Source organism: Typopeltis vanoorti, chromosome 5, assembly GCF_054136105.1.
Source record: "Typopeltis vanoorti isolate ZY-2024b chromosome 5, IOZ_Tvanoo_1.0, whole genome shotgun sequence".
In the NCBI taxonomy this organism is placed as follows: Eukaryota; Metazoa; Arthropoda; class Arachnida; order Uropygi; family Thelyphonidae; genus Typopeltis; species Typopeltis vanoorti.
The window spans coordinates 134,173,133-134,195,056 of NC_143553.1; the positions used below are offsets into that span (position 1 = coordinate 134,173,133).

Here is a 21,924-nt window from a genome sequence, read left to right on the forward strand (position 1 = left end):
AGATATGTTAATGTTCACCTCAGAGAACACACAATTCTTTTTAAAGATAGAAATTTATCTGACATTCAAGTAGCTGTATACAAGCCAGTGTTCAAACCAGTTTTAACTTACGGATTCTGGGTTAGAAAAAAAACAGGTCATCAAAAACTGGGTGAAGACCACATATACGAGAGTCGAGTTCTGAGCTAAATTAGAAGACTGAACAGATGTCATCAGTGGACAGAGTCATATTAAAAATTAAGATATTTACAAAGAAACTTGACATTGGTTGCATTCAGAAATACATAATCAGAGCTAATCTTCGGTGATATGATTACTTAAACAGAATGGGAAAAGAAAAGGTTAGCAAAACAGGCATTTTGATGCTAGGAAAAGATCAAGAGGATAAGTAGATTGATGTAGCTAGTCTGATGTTGGAGTCATGACAAATAACAATAATTTAGAGGAAAATTGTCAGTTGGAGGTTACTAATATAAACTTTTCATTTAGTACTGTTGTTGTATCCTCTACATCCTTGAGATTACATACCAGGAATATGATGATGATGTAGGTCGCGGCTGTCCAAAGCACTGCCTGCGGCGCGATTTTGTGTGGCCTGCCTGTGGGTTTTAATTTTCACGGGCGAAAAAATAAAATAACAATTTGAACTGAATGCATATTAGATATTTTAATTCTATCACTAATCAATAATCTCAATGTTGGTTATTTTATTTGGTGTTTTTACATCTCGATATTCCCACTTGTTTTGCAAATATTAGATGTGTCTTACACTGTTTTGTTCCAACACGCATGCTCCACTCGCTTCATGGGGAACATGAGTGCGCAGTTAGTGTTGTTCGTTTGTTCAGATTTCGAGGTTGTATTGCTGATGCTGACCAAATTACTAGGATATGCATTGTGATGTGGCCCTTGGATAAATCTTTTTTTTTTTTAATGCAGCCCTTGAATTACCTAAGGTTGGACAGCCCTCATGTAGGTAATATTGCTTCTAAGTTAGTTTATATGTTTAACTTTTTTTTAGCATGTGTTACTTTTGCTCTGTTACTTTATCTTCAGTTTTATTTAATTTCACCTTGATGAAATATCATCACCATCTCTGATATACTTAACAAACTGAATGTATATTACAAAGTCATATAATTTTAATACTTTACTTCCTACATACAGAAGCATTTCCTCTAAAATAAAAAAGAGTAAAAACTTTTTAAATTCATGTTTTATCACTGTCTGTATGATTCTTCTTTCTAATTCGTTAAATTTTCATGGAAACTATATTTTGAATTGGGTGTGGGATCCTTTTAAAATGTCAGGGGAGGAAAAAATATTAAGCATTGATTTCAGAAATAAAAATATAAGAGTAATAGATCAACAAAATAGGGGTGACTGAAACAAAAAAGACAAAAACTGGTGAGATCTTTCTGAGCAATAAATACAAAATGTTATATTCAGCCAATGACAATCAAGGAAAAGAAGGAGTAGCCATAGTATTCAACACAAAATACGAGGCTCATCTTCTTGAATGGCAGGCAGTGTCAAGTAGGGTGATTTGGGCAAATATCAGAATGGGGAACTGGACAATGAGACTTATTTGTGCCTATGGTCCCACAGAAGGTTCTACTAAGGTAGAAGTGGAGGAATTTTTTGAGGCTCTAGAGAAAGCTACTGACACAATGAAAAAGGAAAAGTGGGTCATCGTTGGGGATCTAAATAGCAGAGTAGAAAGTGATTGTCAGACATACAAAAATGTTTTGAGAAAATTTGGAGAAAAGAGCAAAGCTAATAATAATGGCAAATACCTGTTGGATTTCTGCTCAGGACATAGACTGGTTATTACTAATAACCAGTCCATGTTCCAACATAAAAATGTGCAAATTCACATGGAGAGAAGAGGCAAGGAATAAAAAAAGTCTCATTGACTATGTTATTGTTGATAGTGATGTTTTCTCCCTGGTGCAGGACACCAGAGTGTACAGAGGATTTGAAATTGGAAGTGATCACTATTTGGTCTTGAGCAGGATAAAATTGAATTTCATATTGAAAAGAATAACATGTAAGAAAGTTAAAGCGAATAAAAGTTGAGCAGCTCTCAGATGTGAACTGTATAATAAAATACACAATGATTATTGAAGAACAAATTAAAGAGTTTGAGAACAGCAACCAAACCTTGGAGATTTAGTGGCATGCCTTGAAGGAAACACTGATTGATTCAGCCAGAGAGGCATGTGGTGAGGGTTGTCTGCAAGGATAGAAAAATCAGAACTCCATGGTGAACACAGGAAGTTAAAGAGGCAGTGAAGGAAAAGAAGAAAGCATATCAAAAGTTCCTGGCAAATAAGTCAGCTTGTACTCTCAGGGAATACAGAGACAAATGTAAGAAAACTAAACAGTGTGTAAAACTAGCTAAACAAAAGTCATGGGAGGACTTTGGCAAGAACATAGAAAATAAATATCAAGAAAGTGGCAAAATATTCTGGAGGTTGTTGAAGAAGCTTAGAAATGGAGGAAAGAGTGCTGTAAAAGGATTTAGAGATGATAAAGGTGACATGAAAATGGAAGAAAAAGATATCCTTGAAGTATGGAGTAATTACTTTGAAAATTTGCTAAATGAAACAAGCAGTGATGACAGCACAGTGATAAAAAACACTGACCAGGCATGCAGTCAGGAATATATCCATACTTGAAGTATAAAAAGCCATCAAAGGCTTGAAATGTGGAAAGGCAGCAGGAGTAGATGATATTCGACCAGAAATGCTGAAGTATGGTGGTATAAAAGTCTTACAGTGGCTGCACTGCATAGTTCAGAAGGCCTGAACAGAGGGTCGAATTCCAGACGATTCGAGTAGAGCTCATAGTATCCATATATAAAAAGGGAAATAAAACTGAATGTGAGAATTACAGAGGTATATCCCTACTGAGTGTTCCTGGTAAGATATATGCAAGGATACTTGAGAAACGGTTGAGAAGAATTGTGGAAGAAAAGCTTGGTGAAGAACAAGCTCGATTCAGGTCAAATAGAGGCTGTCAGGATCAGATCTTCACTTTACTACAAATAGTTGAGAAATCATGGGAATATAACAAAGATCTGTATTTAAGTTTTTATTTGAGTTGTAAGTCAGCAGTTAGAATTGAAGGAAGTACAGGAAGATAGTTTAATGTTAAATCTGGTGTGAGACAAGGATGTACATTATCCCCACTGTTATTCATTATCTATATAGATCACATTATAAAGGAAAGTGGTATTACACATGATATCAATTTGGAGATGTTAATGTCAGCTCTTTGTTTTATGCGGATGATGTTATACTTCTAAAGAAATCCGCTACAAGTCTGCAAGATTCTCTGACTAAATTGAATAACTGTTGTAATAGATATGGTATGAACATCAGCAATAAAAAGACAAACAATGAAAATAGGCAGAATCATTGAAAATGACAACCGTGTTGTGAACAGAGAACCTGTGGAACAAGTAAAATATTTCAGCTACTTAGTCACGATTTTCAGTGAAGATGGTAAATGAAATATGGAAATAGACTACAGAATCAACAAAGCTAGTATGGTAGGAAGTCAACTGAATAAATTCATATGGAATAAGAGAGAAATTACTCGGAACACTAAATATACAAGACAGTGTTCAAACCAGTTTTAACTTATGGATCTGACAGCTAGGTCAGAAGTAGAACACTTGACCAAAGACTTGGACTTAAGATATGAGAGTCCTGAGAAAGATTAGAGGCATGAACAGATGGCATCGATGGCAATATCATATTAAAAACGATTATATTAGGAAAGAACTTGACATTGTCAGCATCCAGGAATGCATTAGCAGAGCTAATCTCAGGTGGTATGGTCACTTAAACAGAATGGGCAAGGAAAGATTAGCAAAAGGAGTCTTCTCTGTCAAGTTTGCAGGAAAACGACCCAGAGGAAGACCAAGATATAGGTGGATTGATACAGTACAAAGTGCCTTAGACGATAGAAATATAAGATCTGGTAGTGTTGGAGTCTTGACAAGTAACAGACTGATTTGGAGGAAAATTGTAGATAGGAAGTTAGTAATGATGTAAATTTTTCATGTAGTACTATCATATCCTGTACATCCCTTGAGGGTACATGGCAGGAATATGATGATGATGAGCAATAGAGTTAAAAATCAGTATTGCTTTTAAAAAAAAGTTTCATGAAATTTTCAATACTGTATCTGTTTCACTTATTTTAAGTATTTATAGTTTCTTGTCTCTCTCTCCTGCAACGTTTACATTATTTTTAGATGGTCAGTTGGTTACAAGAGGAAAAACTTGGCAAAAGTGCTGCAGATGGCTTCAGTATAATTGTAAAAGACATACCAGAAGTGAGTAATTTTATGGTATTTATAATAAGATAATTTGTATTTTAATTCAGCTCTGTTAAAATTATATCATTCTTATGTTATAAAAGATAATTTTAATGAAATTTTATTAACAGAAGTTTTAATGTTATGAATTTTATTTTTTACAGGATGCTAACATTACAATTGTAAAATTATTTCTTGCATAATTTGTTCCATCCTGAATGCTAGTTGACTATACATGTCACATATACTCACATGAAAAAGTACTTATTTTGTATTCATTATTTTTGTTGAAGCCTTGACAAGTAACAGACTGATTTGGAGGAAAATTGTAGATAGGAAGTTAGTAATGATGTAATTTTTTTCATGTAGTACTATCATATCCTGTACAACCCTTGAGGGTACATGGCAGGGATTTGATGATGATGATGATATTTTTCTGCCTATGAAAGATGTTTTTCCTTTCCTAGAATTTCAGGAGAAATGACAAATCCTCAAAAAAAAAAATTATGGAAAGGTTTTTTTTTTTATTATTTTGCTTGGTTATCAAAAAAATTTAATAAACAATAAATTATATTATCATTTTAATCCTCTACTCAAGCATCATCAAACAAAGTGTGCTTGAAGTATCATCATAACTGGGCTACTTGAATTTAAAGGCTGTTGACTTCATATTATTTGCCTCAGTATCCCATGTGTATATTGCTCTACATTTTAAGAAGAGTCATTACCTAGAATGGTTAGCATATATTGAGGTTTTATCAGTGGGAACTATAACTAGGAAGATACTAAAGTTGACTGATAACGTCTGGCATAATGGATCTGCAAAATAAACTGCTGGTCAAGGATGATTACTTACGAGGCACATCCAGAAAGTAAGGTTCAGTTAAAAAAAAAAACTAGTAGAAAAGAAGTTTTATTATACACGAAAATACCTACATATATACTAATTTTTAAGGCTTTTTCGTTAGGAGTACTCTTTTATGATGTCATCGTCTTTTTACTCAATTTTTAGGACATTACTGATGTTTTAAAGATTATAGATACATGAAGAATATAAGGAAGGAATAATTTTGTTCAATAATTGCCTTTGTAGGATGTTTCTGGTTGTCTTCTTCTATTCATTCCCTTTCTTAGAATTTGAAGAGAAATTATGAATCCTCAAAGAAAAATAGGCTAAATAGCCATAAAAATGAATATTCATTTAGGAGAGTATTACTATTATTACGGGCGACTCCAGGGAGTCCTTAGACTCATCGAGGTAGGCCCTAAACATCATGTCCACACAACTATACGACATTTTCACAGTATCTATCATACCTTGCCTTGAACTCACTCACCATCATAGCACCCACAACAGACTCTGGCAGCTTATTCCACTCATTTACCACTCTGAAAGTAAAGAACCCAGCTCTAACATCCCTGCTAACCACACTCTTTCCCAGCTTCCATAGGTGTCCCCTAGTTCTCCCACCACCACCAGTCCTGATCTCAAAAATATCCTCTGAATTAATCCTATAGTAACCCTTTAGCAATTTAAATGTCTCAATCATATCTCCCCTTTTCCGCCTATCAACTAATTTCTGCAACCCACAAATCTTTAACCTGTTCTCATAAGGTTCAATCCATAGACCTGCTAACATCTTAGTCACTCGCCTCTGGATCCTCTCCACCTCCTCCCCATCAAGAAGGAACCGAGGTGACCAAATCTGGGCACAGTAGTCGAGATGAGGTCTTATCAAGGCTCGGTACAGAGGTACAATAACTTTTTCAACAACCAAGTGAGTTGATGAGCTGATTTAGCTACTTTTGCAATGTCCCCCCTAAACTTCATCTCCCTATCCACCAACACTCCCAAGTCCCTGGCCTCATCAATCTCCTGGAGTACAGTTCCACCAATGTGGTATACTGTTACTAATCTTTTCACCCCAAAATGCATAACCTTACATTTTGTCACATTAAATTGACATCCATTCTCCTTAGCCCAGAACTCCAATCTATCCAAGTCGTCCTGATGATTTTGACATCTTCTGCATTCACTATTGCCCTACCCAACTTTGCATCATCAGCGAATAAATGAACTGTTTCTCTTAGATCCTTTCCTATATCGTTAATGAACAAATTAAACAGCAGTTGTCCAAGAACAGAACCCTGCGGCACACCACTAGTCACAGGCCGTCTTTTGGACTCCACTCCTGAATAAACTACTCTTTGATATCTCTCCATCAACCACCCACCTATCCATCTCACCAACCCTATATCCATTCCCATATGTTGTAGTTTACGGATTAGAATTCCATGTGGTATCCTGTCAAATGCCTTAGCCAGGTCCAGCAGTATCACTGTAAACCCATTACCCTTATCCAGTTCAGCCATCACTGTGTTATAAAACTTGAGCAAGTTACTGAAGCATGATCTACCCTTCACAAAGCCATGCTGTTCCCCCATACAGTATCTTATTTTCATCAATCCATTCCTGTATTTTTCCCTTGACTACTTTCTCCAAGACCTTGACAACGACTCCTGATATACTGATCGGTCGGTAATTTGCAACCGTAGTCTTGGATCCTCCTTTATGCAGTGGAATTATTTTCCCCTCTTTCCACACCTTCGGGATTAAATCAGACCCGAGACTCAGATTAAACAACATGGTCAAGGACACTGATAATTCTTTAGTCGCTTCACGCAAGACCTATGCCGGTATACCATTTAATCCCACAGATGTATTCACATTAAGGTTCTATAATAGATTATTCACCTCCACTTCATTCATCACAATTCCCGTATAAACTAATGGTACCTTCATTTTTTCAATGTCACCACCCGGATGATATACTTTTGCAAAGTGCTCGCTCAGTAACTCCACTATATCGACTGATTCAGTGACCTCCTTACCATCGTCATTCCTTAAAATCATTTTGCCGTGTACAGTTTTTATTTTTGCTTGCAGCATATTGAAAGAACTGTTTGGGACTCTCTTTAGCTTGCATAGCTAGTTTCCTTTCATAATCCGCTTTTGCTTTTTTTACCACACTCATTACCCTTCTGGCTTTCACTTTATACCGTTCATATTCCTGCAGGTCACCTCTTTCTTTAAATTCCCTCCACAGTTTTCTTTTTTTTTGCAGCTGAAGCTTAATGGTGTTATTCATCCATTTAACCCCTGCTTGTTTTATTATTCGGACCCTAGGTATACAATCAGCCATAACCTCCTGTAAATGCTCCTTGACCACTTCCCATTCTCTATCGACATCCAGCCCTTGCAGTTGTACATGCCATGGCACTGATCCAAGCAATCTCCTAAGCTTGTCATACTTGCCAGCACGGTAATTCCACATATACCCTGTCTTAATTGAAAATTCCACTCCTTTAGCCACATCCCAGGTCAAGACTTTATGATCACTCTCACCAATAGGTGGCAACATGGTCATATTCATTACAGTCAAATTCTCAGATGCTATTACCAGGTCAAGCACTCTCACACCCCTAGTATTTTCAATTACATGTTGTCTCAGATAGTTATCCCTTAATAATTGAATAAAATCCATTTCCTTCCTCGCATGTGTCCTCTCCTCCTTCCAATCAATGTTACCATAGTTGAAATCCCCCATAATAATTACCCTCCTTCCACTCATTTCATCAATTTGTTTATGCATATTATCTCCACCATCTATTCCATCACCTGGTCTCTAGCAGCACCCAACTGTATATTTTGTTCTGCCAGTCTCAATCTCACACCAAATAGCCTCTAATGAGCTCTTTTCACTATCCTGCGATACAACTTCAATTCTCCTTGGCTGCAGTTCATCAGCTATCATCAATAACACCCCTCCCCCCCATTTTATTCTCTCTGTCCCTCCTAAACACACTATAACCTACACATTCTATCCCACTAACTATATCATCTTCCGTCAGCCATGTTTCACTAATGCCAATAACCTGTGGCCAGGAAGAGCCAATCAAGGCCAAAAATTCTTCCTTCTTGTTCCTAATACTCCTGGCATTGGTATACAAGAAATACAGTGGTCGCTTTGTCCCACCCCTATCTTGATGCGTTATTCCAACTATCCCATTCCGATTTTTTGTCCTTAGTACTCGCTCAGGTACATTATATACATTCTTACACTCATCTGTTTCACTGATGTCCGCATATCCACTCCCCCTCCCCCTCCTTGGTACTTCTAGTTTCCCTGGTTCTGCACATCCATTTTCACTTAATTCAGCTACACTTTTTCCAGTCTCCGCACACCAAATCCATTCAAATGCAGGCCATCCATCTTGTATAAATCCTTTCGCCCATCAAACTCATTCCACACCACACCATCTGCATAACCTGCGCATAATGTCATTTGCGATTATGGCCCTCCTTCTAAATTCCTCTCTGTCATACTGCGGCAACAGACTCACCATTCTAACTCTGTCACTCTTTTCTTTCGCTACCTTTAACAATACTTTCAAGTCCTCTCTCATAAAAAATTTATCTCCTTTCAATTCATTCGTACCCACCACAACTATCAATTCTTTCACCCTCTGTTTTTACGATCTAATACTCTCACTTACATCCTTAAATTTCGCACCCATTAAATACGATTTAGTTAAACTCCCATCTATCACTCCTCTTAATAACGAGTCACCATACAACACTCTTTCCTTCATTTCAGAAACTCTCCCACTCTTACGCTTATTTTTCCTTTCAAACACTTGTTTATTTACATTAGCCGAATCACTCTGGAAAGAGTTTTGTCTAATTGCCGCTGCGCATTTTGTATCAATGCACGCAACCTAGCGATCTCACTCCCTACGAATAATTCCTCATTGTTTTCATCATTTAAACCATTTTCTCTCTCTGTATAGTTGCTTTCCATCTTTCTTTGATCACTGCTCTCATTGCCATCTTGTACAACATTGCAATTCCCTATCAAGCCACTATTTTCACTCACATTTTGGCTTTCTTCAACCACAACTATCTCACAACCTGACACATACTTCAACTCCTCACTTTGCTTACACTCTCTGCACATTCTCCCACCACTATCACTTTCAATCCACACTCCAGCCTCATTCGGGAATGCATACATCCCACACACATCACATTGGACAAACTCCCTCACATTATAGTTTTTGATCAAAGGCGTTGTATTTTTGGACGCCATTATCCTATGTCGCATTGGTGCCACGTGCTGTTCTTTGAAATGTATCATTAAAATACTAAATTAAATAAAACGGAATTCACACCAAAATCACACAGACACAACAAGCTACCAAAATTAGACAATATTATGTTATGATTTAAACTTATATTCTAATTTTCACTCAAAATTATACTTAGCTTTCAGGAGCTCTCTGAAAACACTACACACCGTGTAGCCCTCTAGCGGCGAATGTAACATGGAAAATTTTCCAGAAATAATATCTACATATATACTTTATTTTTCTACATAGTTGCCATTGACTTCCAGGCATGTGACTCAGTGGTTGAACTCTCTGCTGCCAGTGAGTTCAACCACTGAGTCACACTATTCTTCAAAGCACTCAGATGGGTGCTACTGCTTCATATGCATGAATAAGAGGTAGTTACTAGGCATGAGGTCAGCACTGGAGGGTGGGTGTTTGAAAAGTTCCCACCCAAACTTCTGAATTGCTGAATAGTTCAAGATTCAGTGTGAACTCATGCATTGTTATGCAAAAGCATGATACCTGATGGCAACATTCTTTGTCTTTTGTTCTGAATTGCTCATCTGAGTTTCTTCAGCATTTCACAATACACATCAGCATTAATTGTGGTTCCTTGCTGAAGAAAATTGACGAGCAAGAACTTTTTGGTTCCAGAAGATGGCACCCATCATTTTTGACCAACAGTGCCTGTTTGAATTTTTTTGCTTTCAGATCTGATGAATCACACCACTGCATTGATTGTTGTTTTAACTCAATGCTTGTGTACGAAATCCACGTTTCCTCACTAGTCATGATACAAGAAAAAGGTCCATCTCCTTCGTTTTCATAACACTTCAAAAAATTTTGAGGTGCAATCAATCAGCATTTTTGGAACCCATCTAGCACACAGTTTCTTATACCCCAGCTTTTCTGTCACAATTTTATGAATGACTGAGTGTGAAATTTCCAGGAATTTAAAAGAAGTTCCATAATTGTGAACCAACGATTCTCATGAATTTTTGTATTCACTCTTTCCACAAAATCACCTTTACCACACTTGGCCAGCCACTGCACTCTTCATGGTAAACATTGTTGCACCCTTTTTTAAACAAGCGAGACCATTGCCTAACTTTAGTTTAATCCTTTATCCAAGTGTAAGCAAACAAAGTTTGCGCCTGAAGTATCTTCAGGACTGAGGCAACTCATAGTAAAGGTGGACTAAGCTCTCGTCACTTGTCTTAGTATCTCCCATAATGCAAAGCAAATCGCATTGCGGACATGTATAATGCTTTGCATTAAGGGAAAACGGCCACTATCTAGGCGAGTTTCGAACCTTTATTGAGGTCTCATCAGTGGGAGCCAGACCCAGAGGTGGTGATACTAAGGTGAAAATAATGGAGAAATCGTATTTACCTGTACGAGTTGCCAAAATATGTCTCACCCACTGATGAGACCTCAATAAAGGACGAAACCAGTCTGGGTAGTGGCCCTTCCCTTAATACATAGCATTATACATATCCGCAAGGAGATGTGCTTTGCATTATGGGAGATACTAAGACAAATGATGAGAGCTTAGTCCGCCTTTACCACGAGTTGCCTCAGTTCTGAAGATACTTCAGGCACAAACTTTGTTTGCTTACACTTGGATAAAGGATTAAACTAAATTTATTATAGTCTAACCAAGTGGAAAAATCTTCCAACACCATTGCCTAACCTTACTGTCAGTCAGTTATGTTAAGTGCAAAACCTTACACAATCGTTAGTGAATTTCTGCAGCATATTTGTTTTCTGTCAACAAAACCTGTATCACACCATGAACCTGACAACTAGTGGGATTTTTTATCATAGCACTTATTATGAAGTGAAGACAACTAACGATAACGTGACTAAAGTAAAATGGTCAACAGCTAGCCAATGAGTCACTCTATGCTACCACACTTGTACGACCCCATTCCCATATCTTATTTGTTGGTAATTTCTGGACATGCCTCGTAGCTTGCTGATCGTTAGCTATTGGCAGTTTTTTTAGAAACTTTACCTTCGGTGTGTTTTTAGAGTGTTTGTTCCAGGGTTATTTGTTCATAATAGTCTACTGCTAGGCAAAAGCCAACAATGGATTGGTATTTTATTGAGCTTCAGCTTGCCCATTGTGCATTCTGGTAGTGAGTTTAAAACTTACCTGCTCAGCATGGGTTTGGGATACTCGTGTTATATAGGGTCATGTTTGCTGTGGTCTAGCACTTGGCAGATTAATGGCTTAGGGTGGGTGAAGAATTTTGCAAAACCTTTTACATAAAAAAGTTTGTCTTTTCAGGAATATTAGCTGCTCAGTGAAGCTATATGTTGCTTAGGAACCACAGTGTATTGAATGCTATTCATAAGCATTGTTTTGGATTATCTGTAGTTTGATAATTTTTGAATCCACCATGTGACCCCAAACAAGTGAGCCATAGGTCGGGACTGGCCAGATCTTTGCAGGCACTGCAGAAAGCAAAATATAATTTCACAATGACAACTATCAATCTCATTGATCATTGTCATTTCCTGATATGTATCCTCAAGGGAACACATACAATGAAAGTCGAACACAATGAAGTTTCCATTATTACTTGTTTCTTTGACAGTCTTTCTCTTCATCGTCATCTTCAAATTCCCAATGTGCACCCTCAGGGGGGCGGGTGCAGAGGATATTACGATAGTGCACATGAATGAGTTACATCATTACTAACTTCTAATCAATTCTTCCAAATCACTCTGTTATCAGCCAAGACTCCACTATTATCATATCTTATATTTCTGACTTCTAAGGCACATTTCATAGTAACAATCTAGACCTTGGTCTTCCTCTGGGTCTTTTTCCTGCCATACTGGAAAAAAACACTTGTCTTACTAACTTTTTCTCTCTCATTCTGTTTATGTGACCATACCACCTGAAATTTTCTATATTCCTGAATGCTAACAACATAAAGTTCTTTCCTAATAGCCTAATTTTTTAATATGATATTGCCATTGATGCCATCTGTGATCTCCAGTCTTTCATCAAGTGTGTTATTTCTAACCCAGCTCTCAGATCCATACATCAAAATTGGTTTGAACACTGTCTAGAATAAAGCTAGTTGTTTAACTAATTTCTCTCTTATTCTATATAAATTTATTCTGTTGACTTCCTACCATACCATCTTTGCTAAAAATTATGCCTGCATAGCCAAAATGTTTTACTTGTTCTATAAGTTTTCCATTCAGTATGAAGTTAATGTTTCTGCCTGTTTTCTTTCTTTTTTTTATTTATTGCTGATTTTCATACCAGAATTTATTACAGCAGTTATTCAGTTTAGTCAGGTCATTCTGCAGACTTATACTGGATTTATTTCCTGCCTGATTGGCCGAGTCATTAGCTGGGTTGATATTGATATGTACTCCTGTTTGCATTCGTCTTGAACATTTTCTACTACAGTTCTGTAGTTGCTCATTTCCTTCAACATAGCAATTACTCCAGACATCTAGTCCTGTTTGCAGTTATCATGTCACCTTTATCAGCTTCGATTCATTTTATACAGTACTTTTCTCCATTTCTAAGCTCTGCCAACTTCCTGATATTTATTTTCTATATTCTTAGCAGTTTTCCTATGACTTGTTTAGCTTATTTTTGTTTCTTTGTTTTACACTGTTCTCTGTTTCTTATATTTTTCACTGTATTCTCTAAGAGCACAAGCTTGACCTGCTTGCAGTGAACTTTTAATAAGCTTTCTTCTTTTCCTTGACTGCGCCTCTTGAACATCCTGAGTCCATCGTGGAGTTCTGATTTTTCTGTCCTTGCAGACAACCTCACCACCTGCCTCTCTGGCTGAATCAGTGAATGTTTTCTTGAGGTTTGCCACTAAATCTCCAAAGTTTGGTTCTTGTTTTCAAACTGTTTCATTTTTTCTTGAATAATTTTTGTGTGTTTAGTCTACAGTTCACATCTGAAAGGTGGTCAACTTTGATTCATTTCAAAACTTTTTTACACTCTTTTTTGTAACATGAAATTTATTTTAATCTTGTTTAAGACTAAATGCTGAACAATTCCAATTTCAAAACCTTATACCTTGTGTCCTGAACCAATCTGTGAACATTATCAGCAACAATGATATAGTCAATGAGACTTTTTATTTCTTGCATCTTCTCTCCATGTGAATTTGTGCATATTTTTATGCTGAAACATGATGTTACTAATAACTAGTTCATGTTCTTAGCAAAAAATAAAAAATATAGCTGGTACTTACCGTTATTATTAGTTTTGCTCTTTTTCTCCAAATTTTCTCAAATTATTTCTATATGTCTGATAGTCATTTCCTACTCTGCTGTTTAGATCTCTCCAACAAGGACCAACTTCTCCTTTTTCATTGTGTCACCTCCCTTCTCTAATGCTTGAAAAAATTCCTCAGTTTCTTCTTTAGTGAGATCTTTTGTGGGACCATACACACACAAATAAGTCTCAATATCCTGCTTCCCATTCTGATGTTTGCTCACATCGCTCTATTTGATATTGCCTGCCATTTTAGGAAATCATCTTCATATTTAGCATTGAATACTATATTCAACTAGAAAGATCTTGACTGTTTTTGCCTTCTTTGTTTCGGTCATACATATATTATTTGATCTGGCACTTAACGATTATGAATCTTTTGACTTCAATTCTTCTGCTGGTTCCGTTTTCATTGACACTTCTGAAATTGATAATAACAATCTTAAACTCTGGTGATGTTTTTTCTGTGACAGCAATGTTCGCCCTGATTCCTTCATGAAAAGAATAGGGGCCTCTTTTAATTGGGCAGTGCACCAGCAGGCATGAAATTCTGTTATGTTGTACCATCATTTTGCATTATGGTTGAAGTCAAAAGATGTTGAGGATTGGACATTAAGCCAGAAGTCGGTTTGGTTCTCCACATTCCTTAAAATGCACCATGGAGGTCTCCTGCTAGTTATGCAGCTTTGATCCTTAAGCACTCCTAATTCGGGCTATCAGATTTGAATTACGTTTCATTGAGAAAAAATCCTGTGACTTGTGCATCATTTTTAGTAACTTCTTTGACTACAGAAATTTGGAATTTAATTGATGAAATGCTGTTCAAAAACTCTTCTGCATAGACAAGTACTGTAAAGATTGATTTTTCTATAAAATGTAGTAATTTATATGAATAATATTATAAAAAATAACTCTCTTTATCAATTGATAAAATCATTATGAACCTCTCCAGTTACCAACCGAATCACACCAAGATTTCTTTTGTTAGTAAAGGCTTGGGATTTGTGATAACCGTTAGCACTAAAATTGACATTGCAATTATTGTAGAAGAACTATGAAAGATTTATCTAAAGTTGATGCCATAGATATCTGACTAAATACAGCTTTGAAATGCTTGTCTTGCTACAACTATTAGAAGGGGAAGTACTTGAAATTATGTCATTACAAAAACATAATCATCATCTTGAAAGCAGGGGAAATGTTTCATTCATAATGGACACAACTGTGATACCAAAATTTCTAATTTTTGGACTGTTGGAAGCTTTTCCACTTGGTTATACTATAAATTAAAGATACCAAGAAATTATATATTTGGTTTAACTCTTTATCCAAGTGTAAGCAAACCAAGTTTGCATCTGAAGTATTTTCAGGACTGGGGCAAAAGAAGCTAATGACTTCACATTACTTGCCTTGGGATAATAAGGCAGGTGATGTGAAGTCATTAGCTTCTTTTACTCCAGTCTTGAAAATACTTCAGGTGCAAACTTTGTTTGCTTACACTTGGATAAAGGGTTAAACTAAATATATAATTTCTTGGTATCTTTAATTTATAGTATAAGCAAATGGAAAACTTCCAACATTACCATATTTAATAAATTTGTTCAACAAAATGAGTATGGTGGCCATTGGTGACTTGACCTAAGTATGCTATTATAAAAATATAACAATTCAGTTGATATAAAATCACATAAGAATCTACATTTTTTAGTTATTTTAATTTTAGTATTTGAAAAAAATCTTTAAAAAAAGGTTTTACATAAATTTTAGAATTGTCTTGGACAGCCTTATGGTACACAGCTCTCGTAATGTTCAGAAGAAAGATCGTTATCGGTTCAATTCTAGTTGCCAAGTAGAGGAACTTTGGTGCAGACAAGTACAGTATTTCTGCTGGAAATTTGAGTTTTTATCCCTCCAACTTAAAAAAATTCAGCCATAGAACTTGCACTATTTTTTGTACAATAATACTAGAGAAGGTTAGGACACGAGGTAGCAGCAGTTGTCTATTGTATTCTCATCACTCATAAATCTTCAAATCATCAATGGCCATAACCTTACATACTGGTGCTGACTGAAGGTGAAAACTGCCTACTAATTTCCAGAAGTTACTCTCTTTGGTAAATAAAGGCAGAAGGACTGTTTCCTTTATAAAGTTAGGCACATTGAAAAGTTTGCTGTAGGAATAATTGCTATAGTGAATTTTTTTCAAAAAATATTGTCTAGGACTTGGCCAAGGTCTCTTTTTTTTGGTAATTTTCTGTAGTGAGAACTGACTGTACCTGATTATTGTTACAAAAAGTATTGAGCAATATAAATAATAATTTGATCTATTCCTATATTTCTCATATAGACAATGACTCTAGCTGGTCATGCCAATATTAAACTCTTCTACAGGCAGAGGTTCTTCTTAGAAACATGTCCTCAACTGCTAAAAAGTTTTGACAGTAATGCTAAAGGTAAGTAGTAGAAATAAAAATGTTTTAATGATTCATAGCATGAGGCTTTTGTTATGCTCTCTTTTGTGAGGACATCCTCACAGAAAAATCTTTGTTTAACAGATTTTTGACATATAATATTTGTTACAAACTCATAACCTTGTGATATAATTTAAAGAAAATGTGTGTCGTCATGATGGTTGTAGTTGTTGTTTGTATGTTAGCTAAAGGGTTCGATTAAGATTTATTCCCATCTGTAGGTAGCTTTCATTGGACATGTCACTAAGTTTCTAAATGATATCAAAGTATAACACATTAGCATTATTATTATTTTTATATGACACCTCCAGGGAGTCAAAAACTCATCGAGGGAGGGCACCTGCCCTACAACTCTGTCTCCACCACTCAGTTCACCACTACACCAACGCCATCTACCGCCCTCCATCACCACAATCACAAACATCCATGCCCACGGCAGGATTCGAACCTGCAGCCTTTTTGGCTGGAGAGCAGATACGCTAACCACTCAGCCAACCAGGCCGGCATTATATGCAAACTGTTTTAAGAATTAGCAATTGGATGTCCAGGAGAAAAGGTTAAAGCTGATGGAGGGAATGGTTTTTCAATAAGATTTCATTAAATATTGTTATTAGTGTAATAACTTCCATGCAGTCTCAAGAATTGTCACGGGAAGTCACAAACATATATTTGTTTGTTAATTGTGTGTTTTCTGACTCATTTGCCTGCTTTGCAGGAGGAAAAAATCCTGTTATCTTTGTGACTTCTTACTCACTTTCAGGTGAAAAAAATCCACATAAAGATTTCCTTGCATCATGATAAACCTAGGTCTTTTCTAACCAAAGGGCACATGGGACATCATTCTTCCGACTTGGCTATGGAGGTGATATGTTAATTTCATTTAATTATCAAAAATAGTGTAGAATCTTAATTTTTTCATCAGCATTGTCACTAATGGTGTTGATCTGATAATGTATAAATGAAAGAGAATTCATTAAAACTGTTTTCTTCTTAGCTACCAAACTTTTATAGATTTAAAAAGGATGTAAATGTCTCTCATTTTTTGTCTTCTTACTTATTGTAATTCTCTTTAAGTTCATAAAATTAGTCAAGATTTTACAGTAGATAAAGCAGTTTAATCTCTAGTGGTCATAATATAGTCAGCTTACCAGAAATCATATGAAAAACTACAATACATGTTGAACAATTATGCTTTATAATATCTCTTTTATAGAATGTGGCTGGCTTTCCACCAAGGCATTAGTAGCTAATTTTATCTTATTATTACCTATGAAATGTTGTTTGGCAAGATCATGCATCGTTAGCCAAAAAAAAAAAAAGTTGTATTTACTGTGAACTAGGCCAGGACTCTAAGGTACTAATAAAAAGGCTAACACACCCAGTTTTTTAATGATTAGGTACATGAGAAGTTGTTTGTTCCTGGATGGGTAGATTGTTGGGCAGAAAAAAGAAATTCATTATCTTCTTCTTCTTCTTCTGAAGCTTGTCCCACTTAAGTGGGGTCACTGTTAATGATGAGTCTCCTCCACATCCTCCTGTCTTGGGCTGTCACCACATCCAAGTTCTTCATCCTCAAGTCCTCTTCTACCAGCTTCCTCCATCTCTTCTTTGGTCGCCCATGCTTCCTCCTTCCTTGCACATCCATCTGCATGACCTTTCTTCCCACATATTTGTCCTCCCTCCTCATCACATGACCAAACCATCTCAACCTTGCCTCCTGTATCTTCGCTCCTAAGTTCGTAACTTTCACTGTTTCCCTCACATAGCCATTTCTCAGACGATCCTTTCTGGTCACACCGCACATCCACCTAAGCATTCTCATCTCTGCTACCTCCATCCTGCTGATGTTATTTTTCCTCAGGGCCACAGTTTCCATGGCATACGTCATAGCTGGCCTCACTACTGTCCTATAGATTTTGCCTTTCAGATTGATCGGCACCCTCTTATCGCATAGCACTCCAGCCATCTCTCTCCAGTTCCTCCAACCCACTTGTATCCTGCATCCCACTTCCTTCTCAGCCCCTCCATCTTCCACTGTTGAACCTAAGCATCTAAAGTCCCTCACCTTCCTGATGACATTTCCTTCCAGTTCCAGATCTGTCTCCTGGCTGCCATCCACTTTGCAACGCATATACTCTGTCTTCTTACTTCTGCTCAGTCTCATACCTCTCTCTCTTCCAGTACTTTCCTCCATCTTTCCAGTTTAGCTACCATTTCTTCTCTTGAATCTGCATACAACATTGTCCAAGGTGCGTCTTCTCTCACCTCCTCCGTCACTACCTCCATCACAATATTAAACAGAAACGGACTTAATGCTGACCCTTGATGCAAGCCAACTGTTACTTGAAAACTTTCTGTCTGTCCCAGAAAGATCTGTTCAAACTCTTGTCTTCACATTTCTATACATCTCCTGCACCAACCTGACATATTCCTCCAGTACCTTCTTCTCCCTCAGACACCTCCAGACTTCTTGCCTTGGCACCCTATCTTATGCTTTCTCCAGATCAATAAACACCAGATGTTGCTCTCGTTGTTTCTCTTGAAACTTTTCCATCATCTGCCGTAACCCAAAGATAGCATCTGTCATTGATCTACCAGGCATAAAGCCAAATTGTTCCTTTGCAATCTCCACCTCCTTCCTCAATCTTCCATCAAGAACTCTTTCTAGGATTTTCATTGTGTGGGACATCAACTTTATTCCTCTGTAATTCTTACAGTCTTGTGCATCCCCTTTACCCTTGAAGATAGGGACAAGAGTACTTTCCCTCCATTTCTCGGGTATATTTTCCTGTTGGCAAACTTTCATAAACAGGTCCCACAGCAGGTCAATTCCCTCTTCCCCCGGTGCCTTCCATGCCTCCACTGGAATCCTGTCTGGGATTTTCCATTTTTCATCCTCTTCATGGCCTCCTTCACTTCCACTCTATTGATGTTCTGCACCATCTCTTCAGAAGGCTGCCCATCTTCTCTGTGAGTCCTCGCATTTTCCTCATTCAAAAGTCCCTCAAAGTATATTCTCCATCTATGTCTTATGTCCATATCCCTCTATAATACTCTTCCTTCAGCATTTTTGAAAAAGAAACGCATTATAATTGAATTTAAATGCTTGTAGATTATACTCTTAAAGAAGTACACGAGAAAAGAAGAGAAATCATATCTTGTCCAAACTGTTCCAAAAGACAGCACTAAAAGGAATGAATTAAGTGGAAGAAAAATTTGTTTCACTAGTTTGTAGTTAACTGGAAGAATGTTGAATCGCTGTGCACATGTTGTCACAAATGACTTAAGAGGAGAGTGGGAGAATTACAAGTGCTAATTGTGAACAGTTTGCACTTGTACGATAAGCATTTTTATGGAATTCTTAGTGGCATCAACCCAAATTCAAGAATAGTATTCACTGGTTGAATGGATTTTTGATTTGTATAAAGTTAATAGTTGTTCAGAGGTAAAATAATGCCTTCAGCAAAAGGAAAAGCTTAATTTCTTGAATGCTGAGGAAGTGATATGTATTATGATGTTTTCAAGTTAAGAAAGACTAGAGGTTATGGTAATCCCAAGAAGAGAAATCTTACTGCCCAGAGATTTGGATACTGTCAAAAATCACACTGGAAGGAAAGATTTTTTTACTAAAAATAAGATGGGATTGAGATTTATTACTCTTGAAATGAACAGTTTATTAGAACCTCAATGAGAATCGGATAACATCAGAATAAATTCTAATTTATGATTGTAGAAATTGATATATTATGGAAGTTTTATCAGTTTCTGTGCAAGGTTGTCAAATGAGAAAGAGGAGTACAGTGTACTGTTAACAGCAAACTGTAGATTGGATTTACAGTCAAGGTTTTCAGTTTCCAGTGTTCTCCTCTTTCTGTATATCAATACAGAAAAAAGCAGTGCAGTGTACAGTCAGAAGTAAAACCATAGATTCTATTTGCAATCAACTGGAGAAAGTTATTGTTATATAAAAGGATGGGAGTAGATGAAAAAAAAAAAAAAAGAGTGCTGTGAAATCCCATCATTAGTTGCAAAATTTGAGGATAAGGATTAATCTATGAATTCAAGTCATGTGTGACCTGAAAATTGCAGAAATCAGAAGACAAACCATGTGATGAAACTTACTTAATAGACCTTTGTATCAAGAGTAACCACTTGAGATTCCCCTAACTTAGATAAGGATTTATCCAAAAGTAGATGAATAAGCAAGAAGATATTTTGTCGATTGGCAGTAGTGGAATACATACCAGCAATCGTTTATTATCGAGAGGTCTCTAGTTAGTGTAGACATTGACTGTTAATGAAAACCATTAAAATTAAAATTTTTGAATTGAATCTCTGAATAGTAATTCGATAAAGATTAGTCATCTTTCTTTTTGATATTTACCAAAATATCAAAAAGTCTTGAGAATAAGAAACAATTCCAGAACACGCCTTCACAACAGTTGAAGTGTTATGAGAATTTTTTGATATCCACTGTTTAAATTCTTCTGATTTCTTTCTGCAAAAAAAAATAAATAAATAAATAAAATTGCCATTGAATGTTGCATGTTTGGAATAGTAGAAGGATAGTGAAATTGGAAATAAACTTTCCCATAGCTAAGAATTGTTTCAGTGAATAGATTAGAAGACTGAAAAAAATAATCCAACCAAAGAAATAAGGCTTAGGCATAAAATCATGAAGATCAAACTATTTGGCATTCTTATAATGCAAGATAACACATAGATCAGAGTATTACTGAATGGGTGAAGAAATCACTATGTTGTGGCTAAATTGCCTTAAGGGAAAACAACATCCACATTATACTTAGAATTGAGGAAGAGAACAAGAATATTTGGAGAGTAGATTATCTCGTATTCTGATGTTATGAAAAGAATTTGTTTGCAATTACTAGTAATTGAAGTGGCTCTATTTCTCATCCTGATAATCAGTCCAGTTGGGAAAGGAAAGCTAATTGGAGTTATGAAAATTAAAATATCCAAGGCTGATAACTTCACTGTTAAAAAAGTTGGACTGGAGAAAATGCCTAATGAAATTAAATCAGAAAGTTTAGAATGGTTGGTAGTATTAGGAGAATAATAGACAGCAAATGAATTTGGTAAAACAAGGCAGAGAGGTTTTTAGCCAAAGAAGGTTTTAAAAAAAAGTGGGGGTGGGGTATTCTAAGTTGGATATTCTCTGACATAGTGTATCAAATTGAATATTGCACACATCTCACCTTTGAGATGAAAAGAATCAAATCATTAGGAAACCTGAGATGAGTAGTGATGAAAAATTGAAATTTCAGTTATATAAGTAAGTTCTGCAGAATTGAGATGAAAATGAATATTGTTGAGGTTGGCACTATGACCATACATATATTTTAAAGTGAATCTGGAGGATGTTGAAAGGTATGCTTTTTAGCATGTAATTGCTTTCTCTTTGCTTGAATATTCATAGATGTTGTTTAAGTTAATTAGAAATTGGGAAGGACATGGAATATAGTAATGAATTCTTTACTGAACCATAGAACTTCCATGCAAATTGTAGCCTCAGCATCACTCCTCTCAAACCATTACATAAAATCCCTCACAGCACAATTAGCAAAATAATGACAGCAAGATTGATTTCTCTAGCTGACCAGAATCCTCCTGGACTACTACTACTACTATTAGGTTCAATCTAATATACTATCTGGTAGCCTCTCTAT

At 36.3% G+C, this 21,924-nt stretch overlaps 1 protein-coding gene across 1 annotated transcript in view; it reads left to right on the forward strand.

The window, feature by feature from the left end:
* Mms19 (MMS19 nucleotide excision repair protein) overlaps positions 1-21,924 on the forward strand; it is a 364,717-nt gene that overhangs the window by 291,047 nt on the left and 51,746 nt on the right. The window contains exons 20-21 of the mRNA XM_090393489.1: positions 4,268-4,348; positions 16,114-16,219. Of these exons, the coding sequence (XP_090249615.1) occupies positions 4,268-4,348; positions 16,114-16,219 (187 nt within the window). The remainder of the gene's footprint in view (positions 1-4,267; positions 4,349-16,113; positions 16,220-21,924) is intronic.